The 22,971-nt window shown below is 33.3% G+C and overlaps 2 protein-coding genes across 2 annotated transcripts in view; one reads left to right on the top strand and one right to left on the bottom strand.

The window, feature by feature from the left end:
- Window positions 1-22,971, bottom strand: part of LOC135849064 (terminal nucleotidyltransferase 5C) — a 59,876-nt gene that overhangs the window by 33,150 nt on the left and 3,755 nt on the right. The window lies entirely within an intron of this gene.
- LOC135848645 (UPF0193 protein EVG1-like) lies at window positions 8,244-14,534 on the top strand. Its single transcript, XM_065368596.1, has 5 exons — window positions 8,244-9,161; window positions 9,683-9,916; window positions 9,995-10,144; window positions 10,340-10,502; window positions 14,286-14,534. Exons 1-4 carry the CDS (start codon window positions 9,104-9,106, stop codon window positions 10,474-10,476), a joined length of 579 nt encoding a protein of 192 aa, XP_065224668.1. The 5' UTR covers window positions 8,244-9,103; the 3' UTR covers window positions 10,477-10,502; window positions 14,286-14,534.

The raw sequence follows: 22,971 nt of genomic DNA, 5'->3' as shown, positions 1-22,971 counted from the left end.
AAACGATAAAAATTTATAATTTTGAGCTTCAGTCGCCATAGACACGTAGAAAAAGAGAAAAAAAAAACCTTTCCCTACATACAAAATAAATCATAACCGAGAACTCGAGTAAGATAGGCATTAGACACAAACAAAAATTTACGAATTTTGATAGGTACTTGTACCTTACCTACCAAGCTATAGAATTAAACGATTACCATACCATACGGTATATCGGTGTACTTATACTCGTATGCGATGAAAGTGAATTATTATCATTCGTATTGTATGTATACGCGATAAAATTTAATCATGACGACGATGTAGTTAATAGCGAACACAGGCGCGATTACGCGAATTTGCGGTCGACCAGTCTTGGCGGTTGCGTTGCGGTTTGCGATACGAGTTGAATTTGTATAGGTAGCGCATGCGCGCTTTGACGGTGCTTGAAATTTTTTCGTGAACACGAGGAGTTGAATAAACTATCACAATGTAGCGTAATGATAAAAACGAAATAATTTTCACGAAAATTATTCTACTATAATATACTCTTCAATTCATCATAATGCTGTGTATCGCGTGAAGTAAAACTCGAAGATAATTAGGCTCGGACTTGGTCAATTAAAATAAATTCACGAGCATTAAAATTTTTAATTTGATAAGAAATGGGGCTGTATTGCACAGCATGTGGCATACAAGTCTTGACCTCTTGTCTGGCTGATATATAACTTTTAAATTACTTTAATTTTAAATAAATGATAACGATGACGTATTTTTCATCAAAGTTGAATTCCTCGTTAGATAAATGCATCTAAAAATGAGGCAAAATTTCTCAGCTCAATATAAGCACATAAGATACAAGGTGTAAATTACAACATTTTTCATACAGAAATTCTGCTCGAATGTTCATTTTGAAGTTTTTAAATTTTTTTGCTACAAAGTCAAAAAAAATTTTCGATGAAATTGACGATATAAAAATCATTGAAAGTGAAGCAAAAATTGGAAAAATGATACGAAAACTGCTTGAAATCATCAGACCATCACTAATCAGCTTTACTGGCACAGAAAATTGTGTAAAATACTCCAAAAATTTCATACATTTTAAAACTTGAATAGGTAAATTTGCATAAAAATCATTATTAAAACGAAAAGTGAAGTCAAGAAATTTGCTTGAAATTATTTTTAAAGAAAGAGCAACAATGCAACATTGACAGAAAATCAGTTGAAAGTTAAGAAGTTGAATGAAATATGATGAAAATTATGCAAATTAATGCAAAAAAATATCCAAAAAATTCATGGAAATCGCGAAAATTGTAAAAAAAAAAAAAAACAACACGAACCAAATCACCAAAATTGATACACATCGATTAAAATACCAAAAATTTGGTAAAATTGATGCCAAAGTTCTATAAAACATTATAATAAAATGAAATACTTGATCGAAAATCCGTAAAATTCAATCGAAAGTAATTGATAACTGAGAAAAATGATAGAATGTCATAAAAATCACGTGAAAAAATTCACAAAAAATTTGACTGAATTGATCAGAAAACGACTGGAAATAAAATCGGATTTCAATTCGTTCAAAATTCAAAAAGGTAGGTGAAAATTAAGAAAAACTGATACAATATCATGAAACTGAAATTTAAAAAAAAGTAAGGTACATAAAACAAAAATTGATAAAATGTCATTAAAATCATAAAAATAGTGGAAAAGTCTGTGAGAAAAAAAATAATTGAAAATGAAAGGGAAATCCAAAGAAATACTACCAAAATTGCTTAGAATTATCAGAAAATCATCCAAAATCATGTAATAAGGTGAAAAAAATCCCAAAATTTGTATAAAATATTGGAAAAAGTTGACGAGAAAAATTATTTTAAATGAAATGGAAAATTTGAAAAATGCTGCTGAAGTTGTTGGAAAATGACAAAAAAATCAGTGAAAATTAGAAAAAAAAAGTATCAGAAAATTGAGAAAAATCGATAAAACGTCATCATTAAATTCATGTAAAATACATAGTAAAAAAAATCCTGCAATTCATAAAAATAGCAAAAATCTAAAATTTGCGAGAGAAATTATGTAAGTAGAAAATGAAATGGAAATTCAAGAAAATATTACTGAAATTGCTAAAAAATATCTTAAAATCAACGATGTTGACCACAAGGCCGAGAAAAATCGAGAAAAATTGATAAAATAGCAATTCATGTAAAATAGCGAAAAAATTCAAAAAAAGTTGAAAAAATTTGTAGGCACTAGAAAACAATTATAAATTGAAAAAAAGTAGATAAAAATTTAATAAGATGGATAAAATATCATCAAAATTGTGCGAAGTAGCGAGAAAAGTCTCAACGTTCATAAATAATGAATAATACATAAAATAAAGTGAGAGAAAATGATTGAAAATGAAACTGAAATTCAAAAAAATATTACTAAAATTGCTGAAAATTATTGGAAAATCAGTGAAATTGACAAAAAAGTAAGATAGTTGAAAACTGAGAAACACTGATAAAACCATCAAAACAATGAGGAGAAAAAAACGCAAAATTCCTAAAAAGTTGGAAAAATTTTAGGAAAAAAAATGATTGAAAATAAAATGGAAATTCAAAAAAAAAAAGGGGAAAAAAAGAAGTTACTTGAATCGCTCAAAATTATCTGAAAAGTAGTAAAAAGTTGGAAAATTTAAGGCAAAATATACTATCAAAATCATGTAAACATGGTGCAGAAAAACTCAAAATTCAATTTTTAAAAACAGACAAAATTATCAAAAAAAAAAAAAATTGCAAAATAAATGAAAATTTCAAAAAATAGTACAGAAGTTGCTTGAAATTACCAAAAAATCACTAAAATTGGCAATAAAAGTGCATAGTTGAAAATTGAGAATCACTTTGGTATAGAATATATCAACGAAATTGCTGATCGAAATTACCAAAAAATCGATACCTACAATTACTGACATAAAAGCTGTTGGAAATCAAGAAAAAGTTGATAAAGCATCATCAAAAAATGAGACAAAAAACTGTAAAAATTTCCAGGCAACGTTATGCATTAATTTTTTAAAATTAAATGAAATTTGGCTAAATTCTCTTGGAAATGACCAAAAAATGAAGTACAAATTCATACTGTCATGAAAATTACTTTTGAAATAAAAATGCTGCGTGTTATTTTCAGCAGCTACATATTTGCAATCCTATTTTTTTTAAATGATACTTACCTACTTATTACATAGGTAAAAAAAAATCATTGGAACAACATTTTTCAAGCTTCAGGAATTTTATCTATTTTTAGGACATTTTCCCCCAACTTTTTGAAATCATTGTCAAGAGGCTGAGATGGAAGATGTTTGCAGAATAGTTTCGAGAGTAGCATTCAATTTTTCAGAATTTTGAGAATCTGACACACAACCTTCTGAAACCCTGAATTCCATCCAACACTTTTGCTTTGGATCCAAACAAGTTAACAAATACTCGCGCCTCGTCTCAAAAACCATGTAACTCCTTCAATTCCAAGGTTACACAGAACAAAATTTGTTCATCTAATCGACCCGTTGCACCTTCCAATCGAAAACACAGGCAATTAGGCATCATGTTTATATGATTTTTTCTCCACAATGACACCCTGTTCAACTCATATCTCACAGGTGATCGTTTAGCCGCCAGGTAGACACCGTGTAAGCTAAAGTATGCACCTATGGTTACATGTAGAAAGAGATACCAAGTAGGTATCGACTATCGAGTAATTATATACGCGTGCACGATTTGTCGCACTCGTATTCGGAAAAAATCTAGGTCGTCGTTGCAGTCAGTTCGTTGTCGACATTGATACGGTGCCAGCAACCGCCAAAGTATACGTATCTATCTGTTGGTTTTCGTACATATATCGTATACGTAGAAAAACCACTGGCAATCTGTCTCCGCGCGCACATGGCATATGGCACACGGATCCGCGAGGCGCGAACTACCGATCACCGCGGCCATCGCCCATCGTCCATCGTCCATCGTGTAATGGGCAACCTTGTGGAGGTCGACGCGACGCTATAATTTGGCGTCTTTCGATTACATAGCCAATTAGCCATCGCGAGTCATTTACTACTTACGTACATATTTTCCTACGGTGTTATGGTCAGTGCCAGTTATACTCTTATGTTACAAATTAACCGAGTTTTTTTTCTGTTTGGTCTTCGAATGGAATTTATTGCTCGTCGTGTACGCATGAAAATATGTCGTACGGTATGTCTAAGGTACCTAGTATATGTGCACCGTTGACGAGTTAATAAGCCATTTTTCAATCCAACGAGACGATCATGCACGGCTATTTTTACATCAAGATGACGAATCTACCATTCGTATCAAACATCCTTTAGCTGAAGATGGTTTTTCACCATGAAACCACGATTCAATTTTTTCTTCAGCAGCCACCATTTCTATTTTTCCTGCTTCCTCATGCTTTCGAATTATTCTTAGCCATTGTCGTCGCATTCTCTGCCACGTAATTATTTAAATTTCAATCTTCAGTAACGTCGACGCTTCGAAGAAGAAGAAAAAAAAACTCGACTCGCTTTTTGGCAACCGAATAGAAAAACTACTCGAGTAAGTATTCGACGTGTTTGAAAAATTTCTCCGCCACCAAGCACCGAGCACCGAGCGTCGAGCATCGTTCATCCATTATAATCTCGCTTCGGGTCCATTCAACCGGCTATAAGCGTCTTTTAGACGTGCTCAACTGCCCTTTCAATTAAGGCACACAGAAAGACAAAAAGTCGAGCTATTTATTGACAGGTAACCATAGAAACTCGACTATATATACGTACGTCGAGTTTTTCGCGAAATTTTTCGTATTAAATTGTTCTTACTGTGTGTCGAGGGGGAGGGGGAGGGGGGACGTACCACCTACGTTTCTACATTTCCAAGATGTATTATTTTTATAGAGCGGCGACGACGAATCAACCTTTGCAAATGTTTTCTCATCGGTATTCGTACGTATCGAGAAATATATACTATAGCGAACCGAATCTGCGTATCTAATGTAGCCGAAATTTCAATTCATATTCCAACCACCTACGCCTGTAGCATCGAGAAAACGCGTCTGTTTATGCCTATGAATAAATACCTATGCATATACGTTTGTACTTATATTTGACGAAACAGCGATAAAATGATGCGACGCAGCCACAATAGTGAACGAAATTCGATACGAAAATAACGCTATATTTCATTTGCATAGTCAAATATAGGGGAAAAAACAAATAAAAATTAGTCGTTACGTATACAGAGAATGCGCGTCAGCAGTTCAGCACTCAGCAGATAAGTATAATGCCGCAGAGACATATATTCGCGCACTAAAACACAGCTTATCGCAGCGACCAAAAAAGAACACCTATTATGAAAATTTATACTTCCTTAAAAAATGGATTTCGTAGTGAAAAATACCAGATAATACGTACACTTTGAAAATAGAGAGGGACAAAAGCAAACGAGTAAAAAAAAAACAACACCATAAATGAGCGGAAGCGTTTTAAAATTCCAACAATTGATAAAATAATTTGACGTAACGTTGACGTACAAATTAAACAGCAAAAAAAAAAAAAAAGACCAGGTACCTTATTCACATGTTAGGAATACAAAAGATAAAGATAAAAAGGTAGTAGTGGTAGTATAATTCCACGAAATTATAAATAATATTAGGACAAACGTAAACCTGAACTAAACCAAAATTCACAACCTTTTTTTCAAATAATGCATTAATGCTATTTCAAAAAATCAATACAATAATTTAGGGAAATATCCGAAAAAATTTCAGCTGCGCAAATTCATTTCTCGATTTTTCGCAAACCTTTTAAAAATCAAAAATTTACCATTTTCAAGGTATTTGATCTTTAAAAAAAATTATTAAAATCAGTCCTAAGAATATTAACCCCCCCCCCCCCGGTCCGAATTTCACCACTTCAAGCCATTTCGGAGCTTCCAGCGAGATTTTCAATTTCTCCAGGGAATAGTTCGAAACAGTGAAATTCGGACTTCGAGGGATTGGTTTTAGATTGGATACAGCGATTCGTGCAAATTTCGAAAATTTCATCGCGAACAGGAATATTTTTGAATTTTTTCATTTATATAGAGTGATTGTATATAAATAAAAAAGGTAAGAATTTTCCATGCAATGAATTTTGCTCCACGATGAATTTTTTTAGAACCGATGAAAATATGAAAAGTTCAAATCAAAACAGAACAAAACTGTAATCAAAATTCAACAAAATAGGTAGAAACAAAAAAGAAATATACTTATACAAAAAACACACACATAAAAAAAAGTAACGAAATCCTAACGAAACCAAAATGAAGTTGCAATGAAAATAAGCAAAATTGAGATCAAAGCAAAATCTCAGAATTGAAACAAAAATCTGAATCTACTGTAGATTAATTGAAATGCAGTGTCTCTGACATAACGAATCCCAACTGAAAATGAGAAAAATTAAAACTGAAAACAAATGAAACTGAAACAAAAATCTAACAAAATTGTAACAAAAACATGTAAAACAGAAACGTAACGAAAACATAACGAAATCATGACGAAATTGAAAGAAAAAATAGGGAAAATCAAAGTTGAAAAAAAAATTGAAAAAATAACCTCAACAATTTGTAACAAAAACGTGACCCATAAGGAACACAGAAAAAACATAACGGAACCATAACGTAACAAAATTGAAATTGAAAGAAAGAGAAAACTTGAAATGAAAAAACAATACAATTTTAAACTCGAACAATTGGTGGCAGAAACGTATAAGAACGTAACGGAATCTTAAAAAAAAACGTAACAGAATTGTAACAAAAATGTAGAAAATTGAGACCAAAGTAAGATAGAATTGAAACTAATGTAGGTAGTAGGTACCTAACAAACGCTTAACGTTTCAATAACGCAACGGAAACGTAACCGAAACGTAACGGAATCATAACGAAACAAGCCTGAAATTGAAAGAAAGAGAAAACTTGAAATGAAAAAACAATACAAATTTAAATGTAACAAAAGCTCAAGTATCAAGAACATAACGGAAACGTAACCGAAACATAACGGAATTATAACGAAAACGTAACGGAATCGTAACAAATGCACGACGAAATTGAAACAAAGAACATGGAAAATGTATGCTAAAATGCTAAAAACAAAATAAAATTGAAACAAAAACGGAAACCTGCACAGATTTTATGCCATCAAGAACACACAGAAGAAACGTAACGGAATCAGAACACTATAATATAAATATTTCAGCAAAAAGAAATGAGAAGTGATGAAAATACCAGATTCAAATCTCAACTAAAACAGAGTAGATTGTAAAGTTGTAAAAACCGAAAAAACTAAAACAAAAAAAAACCAAAATTAAATATTTGAAACGAAAATTTAGAAAAAAACGAAAATGAAAACGGAAACCGAAAAGAAAAAAAAATCCAAAAATGTATGTAAACTAAAACAAATTGGCTTCGACATTTTTTTAAAAGGCATCCCCAACAATGTTTCATCAAAATTTCAAAAATCTGAGGACAAGGGCATTTCACCTAAGTATTTTACCCAGGAATACCCTTTCTTGCATATTTTTTCGGTATTACACTTCTTTGCAGTCAAGGTAGTAAAAATCAAAAAAACTGAAATGAAAAAAAAAGGAAAAGAAATACCTACTGCAAAAAACGAAATTTTAAGAAAGACGACGAAATAACGAAATCTGAAAACTAAAAATACAAAAAGCAAAAACAAAAACTGAAAACGTTTTTTTTTTAAATTTTGCTGGACTTACAACAGAAAAAATAGAACCACACATCTAAAATCCACCTACCAGAAAAATTCAGAGATCTGAAACACAGCTAACGAGTATTTACCATGCCTCATTCCATTCGAGACCGAGGCATTGCACAAAATCTTTTAATGAGAAGCAAAATCTATTAAAAAACTGAATTTAAATCCATGTTTCCTGATAAAAAAAAATAAAGTGCCAAAAAACACTTTCCCTCGACCTTGAACGGTTCAATACAATATTTCGTTTCAATTCCAGTAAATGATTGGTGAATTAGGATTCATTTTACATAATCCTTGGTTAGATTAAAAACTTACTTATCATCACGTTATTTTCTTTCATTTAAAATGCGAGTAATTTGAAACTCACCTGAAACAAACAAAATAAATTTTTGATTTAGTTTAACCCCATAATATATGTACAATACATACGAGTATTTCATATTGAGCAGAAAAATTGAACATCTTTTTAGAATTCGAGCAACACCCTTTTCGAATTACTCGACAGATATGACATTTTGGCGCCGTGGCACGAAACGTCAATTAAAATGAACTGGTTGGGCGGTAAGTATCCGGTATCGTTATTAAATTATAGAATACGGGCGTTACTGCAGTTGCACACTGCACAGTACACCACGATACATAATTTTGTATCTGTATCATTCATTCCTGAGTTCACGTATATAGTCTAGTTTATTTCTAAATAAACCTTGGACCTCGGATGCCTTAAACCAACAGCCAAAAATATTCGACATCAAATAAATCCATCTACACAGCAGATAGGTACGCGTACCTAGACCTCATATTGTACACGTACTAATTTTCAGCAAGTATATAGGTACTTAAGATACTACATACTATTCGATCAATAGAACAAAATGTATGCACATAGAAGTACAGTTACAGCCAAGTTATATAATACCTGCATTATGAATGCAGATTTATGCACATTTTATTACACATGTGCACAGTACAGGGTCAACATTCCAGGTACATTATGCATTTTCATTCGTGTACTGGTGCACTCGCAATATGTACCATAGTTCGACGTAAAACCCAGCAAGCCGGCAATTTGCCGCCTGCCGATAGTTTTTCTGGTTACCATAGAAATTGTACATATGACCAAGTACTTCTACATATAAATGTACGAATACTTCGTCTTCGTCCTACGCCAAGTAACGAGTTCATTTCCAGAGTATTCGACCAGTAGTTCATTCGCTTCTTCTCTCCTCATACTATTATGTAGCTTTCTCCCGCTGTTTTTCGCTCAATTTTCATTATTAGATATACTATAAGGTGTTTATTTTACAAGTCATTATTTCTACGTCGACGATTCGAGAAAATAAAAATGTCTTCTCGGAACAAATCAACGCAATACAGTCTTCAAACGAAAGCTCTTATTCAAGGTAAGCTTGCTTTAGTGTTATAATTAAAGAGCAACCTCTTCACCACCACAAAACTATACAGTAACAATTAAACAATAGTTTCCGAAAAATCGCCAAAAAATAATTTTTTTGGAATTAGAAAGTAAAATTGATAGTGAGGGGTTGGAAACTTGATAAATTTTTCAAGCAATTTTCATACTCTCTTCACCTCTCAAAAAATTAGAACTCATCTGAATTTAAATTCAAATGCATCTTCGATACAACTCATTCGATTTGCTCCCAAATTAAACTTCGACTTCAAGGGGTGAAGATGTAGACCTACTTTCTGATACAGAAAATTGATTCTGCATAACCTTTCTCTTCTCCTAGCTTTAATATCCGATAAAACACTTCGCGAAACATGTTTCATTATTTCTACATCTCACACAGAAAACATTAAAAATGAAACGTGCCATTCTCAGCAACTAAAAATGAAAAAACGCTTCTGCGCCAGGAGCAAAACAATTGAACTACTCAATCCGGAAACCATTTATTTTTTCCAGATACAATGAAATCGATCAAATTACCAACTAGAAAACGTAAAGTAATCGAAAAATTCTTGCAAAATGGAAAATCGATGCCAATATTCAGGGAATCGACTGCACCTAACTCCGCATTCGGCACAGTCTTATGCCAACGCCAATGCAAATCGTCTAGAACAAAAAAACGAACCAAGTCTGCGATGATAGAACTAGGTGCTTACGATATCGAGCAATTTCAACCAAATGAAAACGTCGGTAAGTCAGTAAGTGATCGAAGATTTGAAATACAGGTCAGGGGGAAAATATAAAATTAGGAAATCCTATGTTACACAGTCGATCGAGATGAAGAAAAAAGAAAACTGCAAGATATTTTCTCCGGTATCGAGGGTATTGACGAAAATACTGCTGATAATGAAACCGATAACGAGACGTCGAAAAATACGAGATCGATTACGTTTTCTAAAAACGAACGAATTAAAGAACGTAAGTACAAGTTGAGCTTACTTAAGTGTTCGTTGAGTAGAAGTAGTTAATTCGAACGTTAAGGTATTTGACCGACACGTATTACACGTATAAGTGTCCCATTTTCCCATTATGATTTATGCTCGTAAGCACTACGACATTTATTTACAAAAATATAGGTAGTTGATTGAAAATTGGTGATTTTATGATCGGCAGTTATGGAACAAGTACAAGAACGGATAGAATTCTTGCAAATTATGCGTCAACTTGGCTGTGCACGTAAATACGAGTTCGACATGACGTTGGAAATTTCGCAAAAACTGGCTCGTTTACGCAGCTTATCTGAACAATAAACTTCTAAGAGCTGATTCATTTACGGGTATTAGTATTTTAAAATAAATTATTATAACTTGTATTTTCACTGGATCGTCGATTGCTTTCAAACTACCAGAGATGAAATCTTCAATAGTGGACTCAGAAATACAAAAAAATTACAAGTCAAGGTCCTTTTCACTTTTAGTATACCCAGGCCTTTTTTTGTATTTTCATCCTTGGGGGGGGGCGCTAAATTGAAGTTGTAATTACCAAATTTCCATCCCCCTCCCACCTCAGTGTTTTGAGAAAAAAATCGAAGTACCTACCTAATTTTTATTGCTTCAAAAAATTTTGAACTTTTTTTAACCCTTAAAGACCCAGGCTAATCCTGAGATGTTGGGTGAAAATGCTTTCAATTTCCTGAATTAGATCATCACAAGCATCACTTTAACCCACAGTTTGCCCCCCAGCCCCTTAAAGCCGTCTCGTAAAAGCCGTACCGATTTATTTAATTTTCCTTGAAAACCGAGAAAGCAAAAACCCCAATGAGGTCAATCATGGAACTGAATGATATAGTATCATTAGGTGTACTGAATGAGTGAAAGCATATCCCCAAAGAACACCCCACCCCTTTTTGGGGGTCAAATTTTCAAAAAAGTTGGGATAAAAAAATTGGACCCATGCTCCATTTTTGGATAAACATATTGATGGTAGACCCACCCTTCACAAAATGAAATCATGAAAGGTGTGAAAATGGTGGACCAGAGCGATTTTTTGAAAATTTGATTCACTTGTCTCGATAAAAACCCGAAAAAACAGAGCATGAATACGCAAAGTACATAATATGGGAAATATTATCAAGTAGGCTTGAAATGACAGAAACAAGAATTGAAAGGAACACAGATGCTTTTAACAGCACATAAGTTCAGATAATCTACAATCCACCCATCAAATCTGTTTATCACTCCGTGGATATTCTTTCTCAATATTTGTCACCAAATAGTTACATCATACAAAGGTTAGCAGTACGATTGTTTTTCTGCAGAAATATCGAAATAGGTTTATCTACCACTTTGAAAAGCTTTACACAGTCAAATTGCAGCACTCCCTGGCATTTCATAATGTTCAAGCATTCATGAAGAAGTCACTATCCCTCCTCGATCATAGATAATGTAGTTCTACATCATGAAAATTGCACGAGCAGAAGTCGTCGTTTATAATCATGAGATTGTGTCTAGCTTATGACTACAGGATTCAGGGGATTTGAGATTCAGTAAAAAGCTTTCAACTGTTGTTCAACCACAACTCTGAACTTTGGAATGTTTTGAGAAATTCCTGCTGAAGTTGATATTCTTTCTCGATATTTGTCAACAAATAATTACATCCCGCAAAAGGTTAGTGGTATGATTGTTTTTCTGCAGAAGTATCGAAATAGGCTTATCTACCACTTTGAAAAGCTTTACACTGTCAAATTGCAGCTGTTTCTGGCATTTCATAATGTTGAAGCATTCATGAAGAAGTCACTATCCCTCCCCAATCATTGATAGTGAAGTTGTACATCTTGAAAATTGCTTGAGCAGAATTTGTTGTTTCCAATCATGATATTTCATGATGTTGAACTACACTATCAATGATCGGGGAGGGATAGTGACTTCTTCATGAATGCTTCAACATTATGAAATGCCAGAAACAGCTGCAATTTGACAGTGTAAAGCTTTTCAAAGTGGTAGATAAGCCTATTTCGATACTTCTGCAGAAAAACAATCATACCACTAACCTTTTGCGGGATGTAATTATTTGTTGACAAATATCGAGAAAGAATATCAACTTCAGCAGGAATTTCTCAAAACATTCCAAAGTTCAGAGTTGTGGTTGAACAACAGTTGAAAGCTTTTTACTGAATCTCAAATCCCCTGAATCCTGTAGTCATAAGCTAGACACAATCTCATGATTATAAACGACGACTTCTGCTCGTGCAATTTTCATGATGTAGAACTACATTATCTATGATCGAGGAGGGATAGTGACTTCTTCATGAATGCTTGAACATTATGAAATGCCAGGGAGTGCTGCAATTTGACTGTGTAAAGCTTTTCAAAGTGGTAGATAAACCTATTTCGATATTTCTGCAGAAAAACAATCGTACTGCTAACCTTTGTATGATGTAACTATTTGGTGACAAATATTGAGAAAGAATATCCACGGAGTGATAAACAGATTTGATGGGTGGATTGTAGATTATCTGAACTTATGTGCTGTTAAAAGCATCTGTGTTCCTTTCAATTCTTGTTTCTGTCATTTCAAGCCTACTTGATAATATTTCCCATATTATGTACTTTGCGTATTCATGCTCTGTTTTTTCGGGTTTTTATCGAGACAAGTGAATCAAATTTTCAAAAAATCGCTCTGGTCCACCATTTTCACACCTTTCATGATTTCATTTTGTGAAGGGTGGGTCTACCATCAATATGTTTATCCAAAAATGGAGCATGGGTCCAATTTTTTTATCCCAACTTTTTTGAAAATTTGACCCCCAAAAAGGGGTGGGGTGTTCTTTGGGGATATGCTTTCACTCATTCAGTACACCTAATGATACTATATCATTCAGTTCCATGATTGACCTCATTGGGGTTTTTGCTTTCTCGGTTTTCAAGGAAAATTAAATAAATCGGTACGGCTTTTACGAGACGGCTTTAAGGGGCTGGGGGGCAAACTGTGGGTTAAAGTGATGCTTGTGATGATCTAATTCAGGAAATTGAAAGCATTTTCACCCAACATCTCAGGATTAGCCTGGGTCTTTAAGGGTTAAAACAATTTTGATTTCTTTTTTTTCCTCTTCAAGTAGTAGGTAATAATGTTCCATAATTCAAAAGTTTCAATGTGACAACCTCGACAGATTTTGAGTTTGGATAATTTTGACTGAAAAAAATCCAAAATTTTTTTTAAAAAGTTACCAAAATTTATGAATTTATTTTTCATATTTTTTCAAATTTTTTTAGTTTTTATGGCAATTTTTTTGATATTTTCGAACTTTTCTTTCCACAAAAATTTTTTGAGTATATAACTAAGTGAAATGAAAAGAAATCGAGTTTGATTCGACGAGTTCAAAAAAACACATTTTATTGCAAAATCTTGAAATTTTGAATATTTTTAGCACCGCCTCCTCATTTTTGGATTTCGTACCAACAAAAATGACAATTCTCATTCACATCTGGGAATCGTTTAGAATGCCACTGAAAAATCTCATTTGAAAATTTGGAGTACCTCTGTCTCATTTTTGGATTTCGTACCTACAAAAATGATGACTCTCATCTCACCTTATAATGCTGAAAGAGAGACCTCAAAAAAAAATTGGGTTGACCTTGGATTATAGAGATCTGACTGAGGATGATCTTGACTCAAAATTCGCGGAAGTCCAAATTTTTAGGAGGATGTAGAGGGAGGTGAAACTAGATATAAATCGATAGGAAATCAAAAGTGTAACATATCCAAAAATCAACCTTTTAGAGTAATTTGAAGGGAGAAACCATACCCTATTCTGTTTTCAGAATCTTGAAAAGCCTTGTGTCATGCTCCCATTCCCCCCAAATCGACATAAGAGGCTGAATTTATTTTAAAGTGGGGAGCAAGAAAGATACTGATCTGCCGAATTTGACATCGGCAACTTCGATTTAGTCAAATTTGACAAGTCACGTAGGTAATATTTTCATAATTTTTTCCAAAATTGGTACAAGGACACGTAAATATTGGAAAATGATGAAAAAATAAAGACAAAAAAAAACAATTTCCAGCTGAAAAAAAATATAACTGAGTAAGATCTCAAAATGCTCAATTCTAATTTTTACAGAATACTCGAATAATTCTCCAAAATGAACAACAAAGCGAGAATAATTGCGGATTAAAAATCGTATCAAAAGGCGAAAAGAAAGCTTCCACCATCAAAAATTCGAATTCTCAGACGACCTACTCACAACAAGTCACTTCAACGTTTCCCATTCAAAATCAGCGAACAGCAAACGACCAAAAAGAATTATTATAATCTTCTTTGAAATAAAACAAAACATGGATTTTCGCGAAAATAAACGATTAGTTTACGTCTGGTTTTTATTTACTTTGGTCGGAATTTTCACGAGCTTGAAACGTTTACGTCAAGCCGACGATATCGATTGTGTGTTTACTGTTTAGTCGCAGAAATGAAGGGCGAAGTGAACGTGTTTCAACTTTTAGAAGTTTTGAAAACGGAAAATGGATTTGTTTTTATGTAAAATCATACAAAAGGAATATCGAACGTGAAAACTTCAGGAAATAAATGAAATACCGAAACAGTTGGAAAATATGAAATATCGAAGAACATTTTTGAGGATTTTTTTTCGGTCTTTCGTCCTTTTCTTTGATAAATTGAAAAAAAATGGTAAAATGGCTGAAAGAAATTTCAACATGTGTAAGAAGTTCCAAAAAGTTGCAGGATACAAAAAATTCCACGCTTTTGATTTTGAATTTCCTTCCGAAATGAACTAACGAAAAAAACTCCAAATTTAGATACAAGTGTATTGGAAAACTTGATTCTATAAGAAAAAATATTGAATGTTTTAAAATTTTTATCATGCTGAAAATCAACTGACTTGTGGCTGGCGTACAATACACGCATCCATATACTGCAAAGTATACAGCAATACAGTTTAGCAGCTCGAAAATTATACCTACCTACGCGCATTCAAGTTCGCGTACAGGTAAATAAACATCCCCCGCGTATCGCCTGAGTCAGCGTTTCTGAAGCTGCGGTTAACCAAGGCAGGTGACGCATATTTTCAAACAAACGAACGAACGAACGAGAATCAACGATGGGAAAATTCGATAACGTTGGGGTAAAAGGACCAAGTTGAACTTGAACTTGAAAGCGTACTTGGCCAAAATACTGCCCAACTTCGGCTTGCCCATCTGTATCGTTCTATAGTATACTCTCTCAATGAATTATACCACCTTCATTCAGCAATGACGTCATTGAATTCCTTCCAAGTTCCTCAGCTGCTATACAGACGTAAACGTAAAGAGACCTGTATAGGCTCATTTTTTGCTACTACTTTTACCTACCCATTCGCACAAATACTGATATATTATAATGAGGTGCGTAAAACGATGACGTAGGTATACGCTGCTATGCGTATGGCGTATATACGTTTTCATTCATCCATTTTTTAGTTCATTCGTTCGTTCGTACGTTCGTTCGTTCATTCATCATTTGAACTCGTAAACGAGCGATCATACAAAAACAATGTACACGCATTCATCTTCTCGTATTTCAACAAAAATTACATCAATTAAAATCCATACAGGTAGGTATTAGATGAGCAAACCCTCCTTACGCATTGAAAAATACAGCATACACAACTGAACCGACGCTAGAGCAATGATCACAATATACCTACTTAACCTACGTAAAATACAGCGAGGTACGCAAATGCGCCAACAAATATAATAAATCAATTCGATACAATATAGAACACATACGTAACGGAGCTATAGAGCTACGTAGAACGTACTAAGACATCTAAAGAGCTTATACGAATCGAAAAATTGAAAAAAAAATCGCTTTAACGCAAGTTGATGTGTGTTTTAAAGCGAGAGCTCCATATAAGAGGAATTTACATAATTATTCATAGCTTGATGCGTAGGTATTATGTACGTTCGAATGAACTAGTGCAGCGATATTGCAGCTCGTCACTCGTATCCTGTAAACAGTGTTCGAATTTTTCTCCAATTTTTTTCACACAAAAAATATCAAAAATTTGAACGATATAGGTTCGCAACGAATAAAAATGTAGATCTAACACGTATTGTGCTGAAAATTGCAATACAACTGAAGAGTGAAAATCGACCCTTTACTTCGATTTTGGTCTTTTTTCACAAAAAATGACAACATGAACGAGTTTTCGAGCTAAGAAAAAATATTCCTTAAATTGAACCAAAAATCATTCAAGCGATGATGGTTACTTCATATATGAAATTCGAAAAAAAAATCGAGGCTTTCAATCACAAATTCAAATCATTACTGCGATTTTTTTCTGAATTAAAAAATTGAAAGTCTGGGAATAAAAATGAACTAATTTAGACAGATTCAACAAAAAATGAAAAAAAAATCAATAAAATTTTGAAGATACAGCTAGATTACATTAATATTAATTAATGAAGTAATAAGTCAATTTTCGATGATCAAAAAGGTGTTGATTTGTAAAAACAATTTCTGCGCCAGGAGCAAAAACTTGGATCGTTACCCCAGCGTTGGCTTCTTCTGAAACTTATCAACTCCATCAAATATGTATCAGAAAAACAACCCATCCCAAAGTACATACATATACATATTTGCATGAAATCAACTCCCCTCACCCCACCCGTCCAGCTCAGCGAAGGAAATTTCACTTTCCAGGGGAAAAATACGAATTTGACATAATTTTTTCATTCCAAAAATTATAAGAAACTATTTTTACTTACTCATCCTTTAATGCCTGAGAGAAGCTGGACTCAACAATTAGCTTGTGATATTTGAAAAAAAATAATTTGAGTGATCAGATGATCCTCAATTTTATTCGAACGATTACGTTGATTTCCAAATCCGAATTTTAAGTTGCAGACAGAAACAAAAATTCTATACAATTGATATTTTGCTATAAAATTTCCACCGCTGAAAATGTTTCTAATTTTTTTACAATGAGACCCAATTTCATTCTTTTTTTTTCAACTACTTTGACAGCTCACAAGAGAAAATTTTCATATCACAGAAAAATTGGAATAAGTAAAGTATAGGGTAAAATAACGTCAGGGGTTTCAATTTCGATAGAACTTCGTTTCGGAATTTTAAGAAATTTGGCTCAAGCATAAAAATTGAAGTCATTTCTACACATCATCAAACTTTCCCAGGCGAAAAAATTTTCATTTGAGAACACTCCTAAACTTGTGTGGAAAAATATAATATCAATTTTCAATTTTCAATCTTTTTTATAATTTCATTTTGGAAATAGATTCTTTTCAAATTTAGTAATTTCTCAATTCTTAATTCAAATGAGAAATTTACACCTCATTTTTTCTTTCAAATTACAAAATGAAATTTTAACTACTCAATTTTCAAAATTTGCATTTCAGTTTCTTTCGCACAAAATTTTATTTTATTCAAAACAAACATTTTTTTCAAAATCAGAATCATGAAATTTTGTTAAATCTCAAAGATTCCCGAAAATTCAAATTTTTACCTTTTTTTGAAATTGAAATTCTAAAATAAAATTTGATCAAAATTGAAAACTACAGTGTTATTTTATTTCAATTTTGTTGCGACGAAAAAATTATTCCATAAGTAAGATCCGTCGCAGTTATTGAAAAAAGTGGACAAAATTTTGTATTTTGAAGGATTAAATTTTGCCTTTGCTGGTCTTATAAAAAAATTGGGGAAAATATAGAAACTATTTCCAGCTGATAAAACACCGCAAGTGTTTCCGTCTGCATACATTAAAGGCTTGGGAAATCAAAATAATTGGTTCAGATGAAATGGAGGAAAATCCTCAATTTCTGAAATGAGTGATGATGATCACTCAAATTCATTATTTTTTCAAATATCACAAATCTGATTAAGTATTCAGTTCGACTTCTCTCGTGAAAATTCTTGAAATTTACCTGCTGAACTTTTCTCAGGCGATAAAGGGTTAAGAAACTTTGGAATAGTATGAGAGTATGTCACATATTCAGTATCTCGGTACTTCCCTTCCCTCTTACAAGAAATGACTCCAGTTTCCTCAGGATCATACCTTCGATTTTTTTGAAGATTTTCTAAAACATCCACAAAAATGAGCAAAAAAAAAATACAAATTTTGAAATTTTACTCAAAATGATCGCAAAAAAGTGCAGTTCTTCGGGGTATTTCATTTTTTGCTTAGTTATCTCGGGAACAAATCTAGCTTTAGTCATCCCAAAATGGAAATTTTAATGGTGGAAAAGTGGCATCAAATTGATAAGAAATCGTACAGGTGACACCATCCAAAAATGGCAACAAACCGCGTTTTTCGAAAAATGAGCCTACATTGAGGACATCTGGCTCAGCTCTCAAGATGATTAGGGAGGCTCAAACTTTTTCTAACAAGACCTTTTCAACTAGCATTCTCCGATTTGAAGGAAACCAAGCTAGATTGAAAGAGCATGTACTCTGCAACCTCCAGCGATTTTTATCAATTTCTCTAGAAGTATCCAATCGCTCAGGAAGGACCGAAAATTAATTTTAGCGCCTATAAATTCGATTGATGCTCATTGGGCACCCTATCTAGACCGTTTTGGGTGCTTACCTCAAAATTCCCAGAGTCTGAGTTCAGAGGTGAATTTTTGGCCAATTTTTAAGTTTTGGAAAAGTGAAAAAATCTAATTTTTGAAGCAAGGATGGAACGAAAGCGGTCGAAAGGGTGCCCAGATCAAAATAATAGGAGCCTAAGTTCATTTATTGGCCCTTCCAGAGTAATTTGAAATTTTTGAAGAAATCTGAAAACTCGTTGGAGGTTTCAAAAAGCTCAAATTGAGATCGTTTACGATAAGTTACATCTCCAAAAAAAATCGCTCACTATGAAATTTTATTTTTTCTATTTTTCTGGAATTTTACGGTAACAATCAACCAAAGTTACAGGTGCTAAAATTCATTGGTCCTTCCAGATCGATTTTTGAAATTTCCAGTGAAAATGAAAAAATTGCTGACGGCTCCAGAATGACCCAAAACTACTATTTCCGATGTAAAGGGAGTTGAATAGAAGGAATTAGTTATATTCGTTCATTTTGCTCAAAAAATTCATAGTTTGTGAGAATAGTTGAAAAATTACACTCAAAACAGCTTTTTTCAATTTTCAAAAATTCGCTAAAAATCCAAAAATGAATTTCAGTACTTGAAATTTTGGTTATAGGGCTTTTAGGACATACTTTTTCAATCTAGCTTGGTTTTGTTCAAATCGGAGAGTGTGATTTCAAAAGGGTACCAAGTCTAATAAGCATAAAAGTTGAACTGTGTTCAAGGCCGTTTGTCTATAGGTAAAAGGAACTCTATGAGACGCAGGATGGACGAGAAACTAACCGACAATGCAAATTATGACACGAAGATGATACACAGCTCAGATAGGAACTTACTTCCTCCGAAAAGCAGCAAGTCTTGAAAAATTCCATAAAATTTCATCCCTAAAATCCAGCACGAAAATCACGTTCATCAAGTATGCAAAATTTTAAACAGCAAATATCAGTTTTCTCACAGCCAGGAAAGGATCAAGAGCTCCATTTTAATATAAACTTCCACCCAACTATACGTAAAGTTAAAGCTACTCGTACATACACAAGTTCTCAGAGCTCGAAATTTTTCCCACATTTCCAGACAGCCGAAAGCAATATAACACAGCGTGCTATGCACACTAAAAATAGTTTTGAAAAACGACACTATAGTAAACATAAACACGGTATCGTATCGGGGTAAACGAAATAAGCTCTTCTGGCGCAATTACGTCACATACCAGGCATATCCAAAGGCGAAAACTATACGAAAAGCAAGGAAGAGGATTCAAATGTTCCACCATCATCAGTGTGAGATGCTGTCGCTGTTGCTAGGCGCTTTTCAGTCGCGAGCGCCGAGCGATGAGTAGGCGTCTCGGTCGTGGGTGTTTTTATTAAATGCCAACATTTCGCGCAATTTGAAATATCGACTTGAAAAGGGAGCACCGTGTAGTTATAATCTGGGCGAAACTCAACGGCTAAACCGTAGCGCCGGTCGTGGAACGAGGTGGAAAATCCCACGTACACTTCGACTCATCTGCCAGCTCTCTGTACCCATGAATGGGTTGAAGAGCGACATCCACCATCCACCACCGACCGAATCGGAGCAGTTTGCATTTATCAACACACTTGTAGCTGCACAAATTTTTGTGTATCTATCTATACCGTAGTATATAGCAACAGACGTCATAGCAGGCGTGATACATTATTGCTATACGCCAACGCAACGATTTTCTTTCGCATCTTCTATATTTATTCACCCCCCTTTGAGAACCTCAACCCCCTTTTTTTTGTGCTAACGATGGGTTGCCTTTTACGTATCTACGTAGATAGATTCGACTCTCGAAACGAACGTAAAACCGTATAGCATAGTATAATAATTTGAAGCGTTATTATTTGTTTCTTTTTTTCTTTCCTTTTATGTCGCCGCATGTGGCGTATCTGCGATGACGTAGGTAGGACTATAGGTAAAAATTTTCAAAATCCGACGACTGAAATTTCACACTAATAATTCGAGATGAAAAAAATTGCCACTAAAGAGTACACAATGTGACTGTAGCGTAGTACAATAATTACGAGTAAGTTAAGTAAGACATAAATAGCTGTAGGTATTTACACAGTGAACCAATGTGGACATTATGAACATTTTAAAATTGACCTTGGCTCGAGTTCCATAAACAAAACTCAAAGCGTAGGTACCTACACCTACGTGCAACATTGGTACTTTCGTAGAAACGTGCACATTTTTGCATGTATGCACCGTATAGTAGACGAAAAAATACAAGGTGGTTCATTTTTTAAGGTTGCGATGAAAAAAATCGTTCAATAATGTAAATCTGTTCAATTTTTGTTCAAACTTTCACAAAAATGAATCTTTGCTGAAAAAATGACCTACCTATTCTCTTTTATTTAAAAAACTCATTTCTTTTCAATTTTTTTTTGTCAGTAAATGTTTACAAGGAAAGTAAGTATCCCAACCAGCATCGGTACAAAAATCATTGAAGGAGATGAAAGTGATCGAAGAAAATTTCAGGCACTGAAATTCATTTTTCAATTTTTGGAAAATTTTTAAAAATTCAAATTTGACTCATTTCTTATGAAAAAATCAAAATTTGGTTAAATTTGGATTATACGGTATTTTCGACCTTCCGAGTTGATTGGTGTTGGTTTCGAACCGTTCTGGAGCCTCCAGCATATTTTCAAATTTTGCGATTTTTGAAAAAACGCTGTAAATAGGATGAAAATGAAATTCAGCACCTACAAACTCGGATTCATTATCTTTGTCACCCTTTCAGTCGATTTAAGCACATATTTTCAAAATATTTTTGTGGCGCTTCAATTTCCAAAATTTTTTCTCCAGCGTTTATTTTGCAGAAAATGAAAAAATCTTAACTTCACAAAATTCGCTGAAGGCTCCAGAATGATTCTAAATCATCATCAATTGATTGATTCGGGAAGTCCAAAATGAGATACAAACTAAATTTCAGTCCATTATTATGTCTATTTGACCAATTTTTACTTTTATTTTTAAAAATCTGGAATTTGATTAGAGCTCTATTTTTGACCTTGCGAGTCAATTGGTGATATTTCGAATCGTTCTAGAATCTCTAAAGGATTTTCCAATTGTCCAGTTTTCAAAAAAATGCTGTAAATAAATAAACTGAAAATTGAATTCAGCACCTAAAAACTCGGATTTACCACCTTTGTGACTTTTTCGACTATGCAAACAAAATTTCAGAATGTTTTGTTTACGCGTTCGCGAACGATAATTTTTTTAATTTTTTTTTCAAAAATAATCGCTGGAGAAAAATTTGAATTGGAACCAGCACAAAAATATTTTGAAAATATGTGCCTAAATCGATCGAAAGTGTCACCAAGATGATGAATCCGAGTTTATATAGCCGCAGAATTTCATTGTCACCTTTTTTATGTACAGCGTTTTTTTTCGAAAACTGGAGAAACCAAAAATCTGCTGGAGGCTCCAGAAAGGATTGAAACCATCACCAATCGACTGGCGAGGTCGAAAGGGTACAAACCAAATTTCCGACTTTCACATAAATTTGATCAAAATTTTGATTTTTTTTATCATGTTATATGAATGGGGGAAATTTGAATTTCAAAAAATTTGCCAACAAATCAAAAAATCAATGGATACCTGCATTCCTTTGTAATTTTTTCTAAAAATTTGATTTTTAAAAATGAAAAAAATCGGAAAAGGAATCAATTTTACACTACACATAATCAACTTTTAAGCTTTTGCTTAAAATATGTATCAATCTGAATGTTCTAAAATTTTTTCGGAAATTTTTTTAAAAGTTTTTTTATTCCAAACGATCGATTTTTGAGAAAAATCAAGGATAATGTGTAATTAGAAGAGGGGATAGCACAAGTTTTGAAAATTAAATGATTTTTTTTCAAATAATTTTCAACTGTTTTGAAATTTTAAATTTTAAAAATTGGTCATTTTGGTATAGGACATTTTTTCTTTACATTTCAGAAATATTATTAATGTGTTAATTAGCTATTAAGTATTAACTGAGCAGACCAAGGAGGAGGAAGGCAAAAATAAAAAATTCAACTTTTTTAATTTTTTTTCACATTTGACTGATTATTCTAGTAGTCTAAAATTTCAGGAAAATAGGCCAATTAATGGATCCATTACCCACGAAGGCTATTGATATTCATGAATTCGACTCAGACTCCAGAAAAATTAAATTGGACAATTTTTCCCTTTTGAATTACAAAAAGCACTA

Source organism: Planococcus citri, chromosome 5 (assembly GCF_950023065.1).
Source record: "Planococcus citri chromosome 5, ihPlaCitr1.1, whole genome shotgun sequence".
In the NCBI taxonomy this organism is placed as follows: Eukaryota; Metazoa; Arthropoda; class Insecta; order Hemiptera; family Pseudococcidae; genus Planococcus; species Planococcus citri.
The sequence above is the reverse complement of the archived record's forward strand: the minus strand, read 5'-3'. Positions and strand labels throughout refer to the sequence as shown.

Excerpts from the sequence above, each read along its gene's own strand:
- LOC135848645 (XM_065368596.1), top strand. The coding sequence starts at position 9,104 with ATGTCTTCTCGGAACAAATCAACGCAATACAGTCTTCAAACGAAAGCT. Across the intron at positions 9,162-9,682 it reads AACGAAAGCTCTTATTCAAG|ATACAATGAAATCGATCAAA; the intron begins GTAAGCTTGCTT and ends TATTTTTTCCAG. Across the intron at positions 10,145-10,339 it reads AAACGAACGAATTAAAGAAC|TTATGGAACAAGTACAAGAA; the intron begins GTAAGTACAAGT and ends TATGATCGGCAG.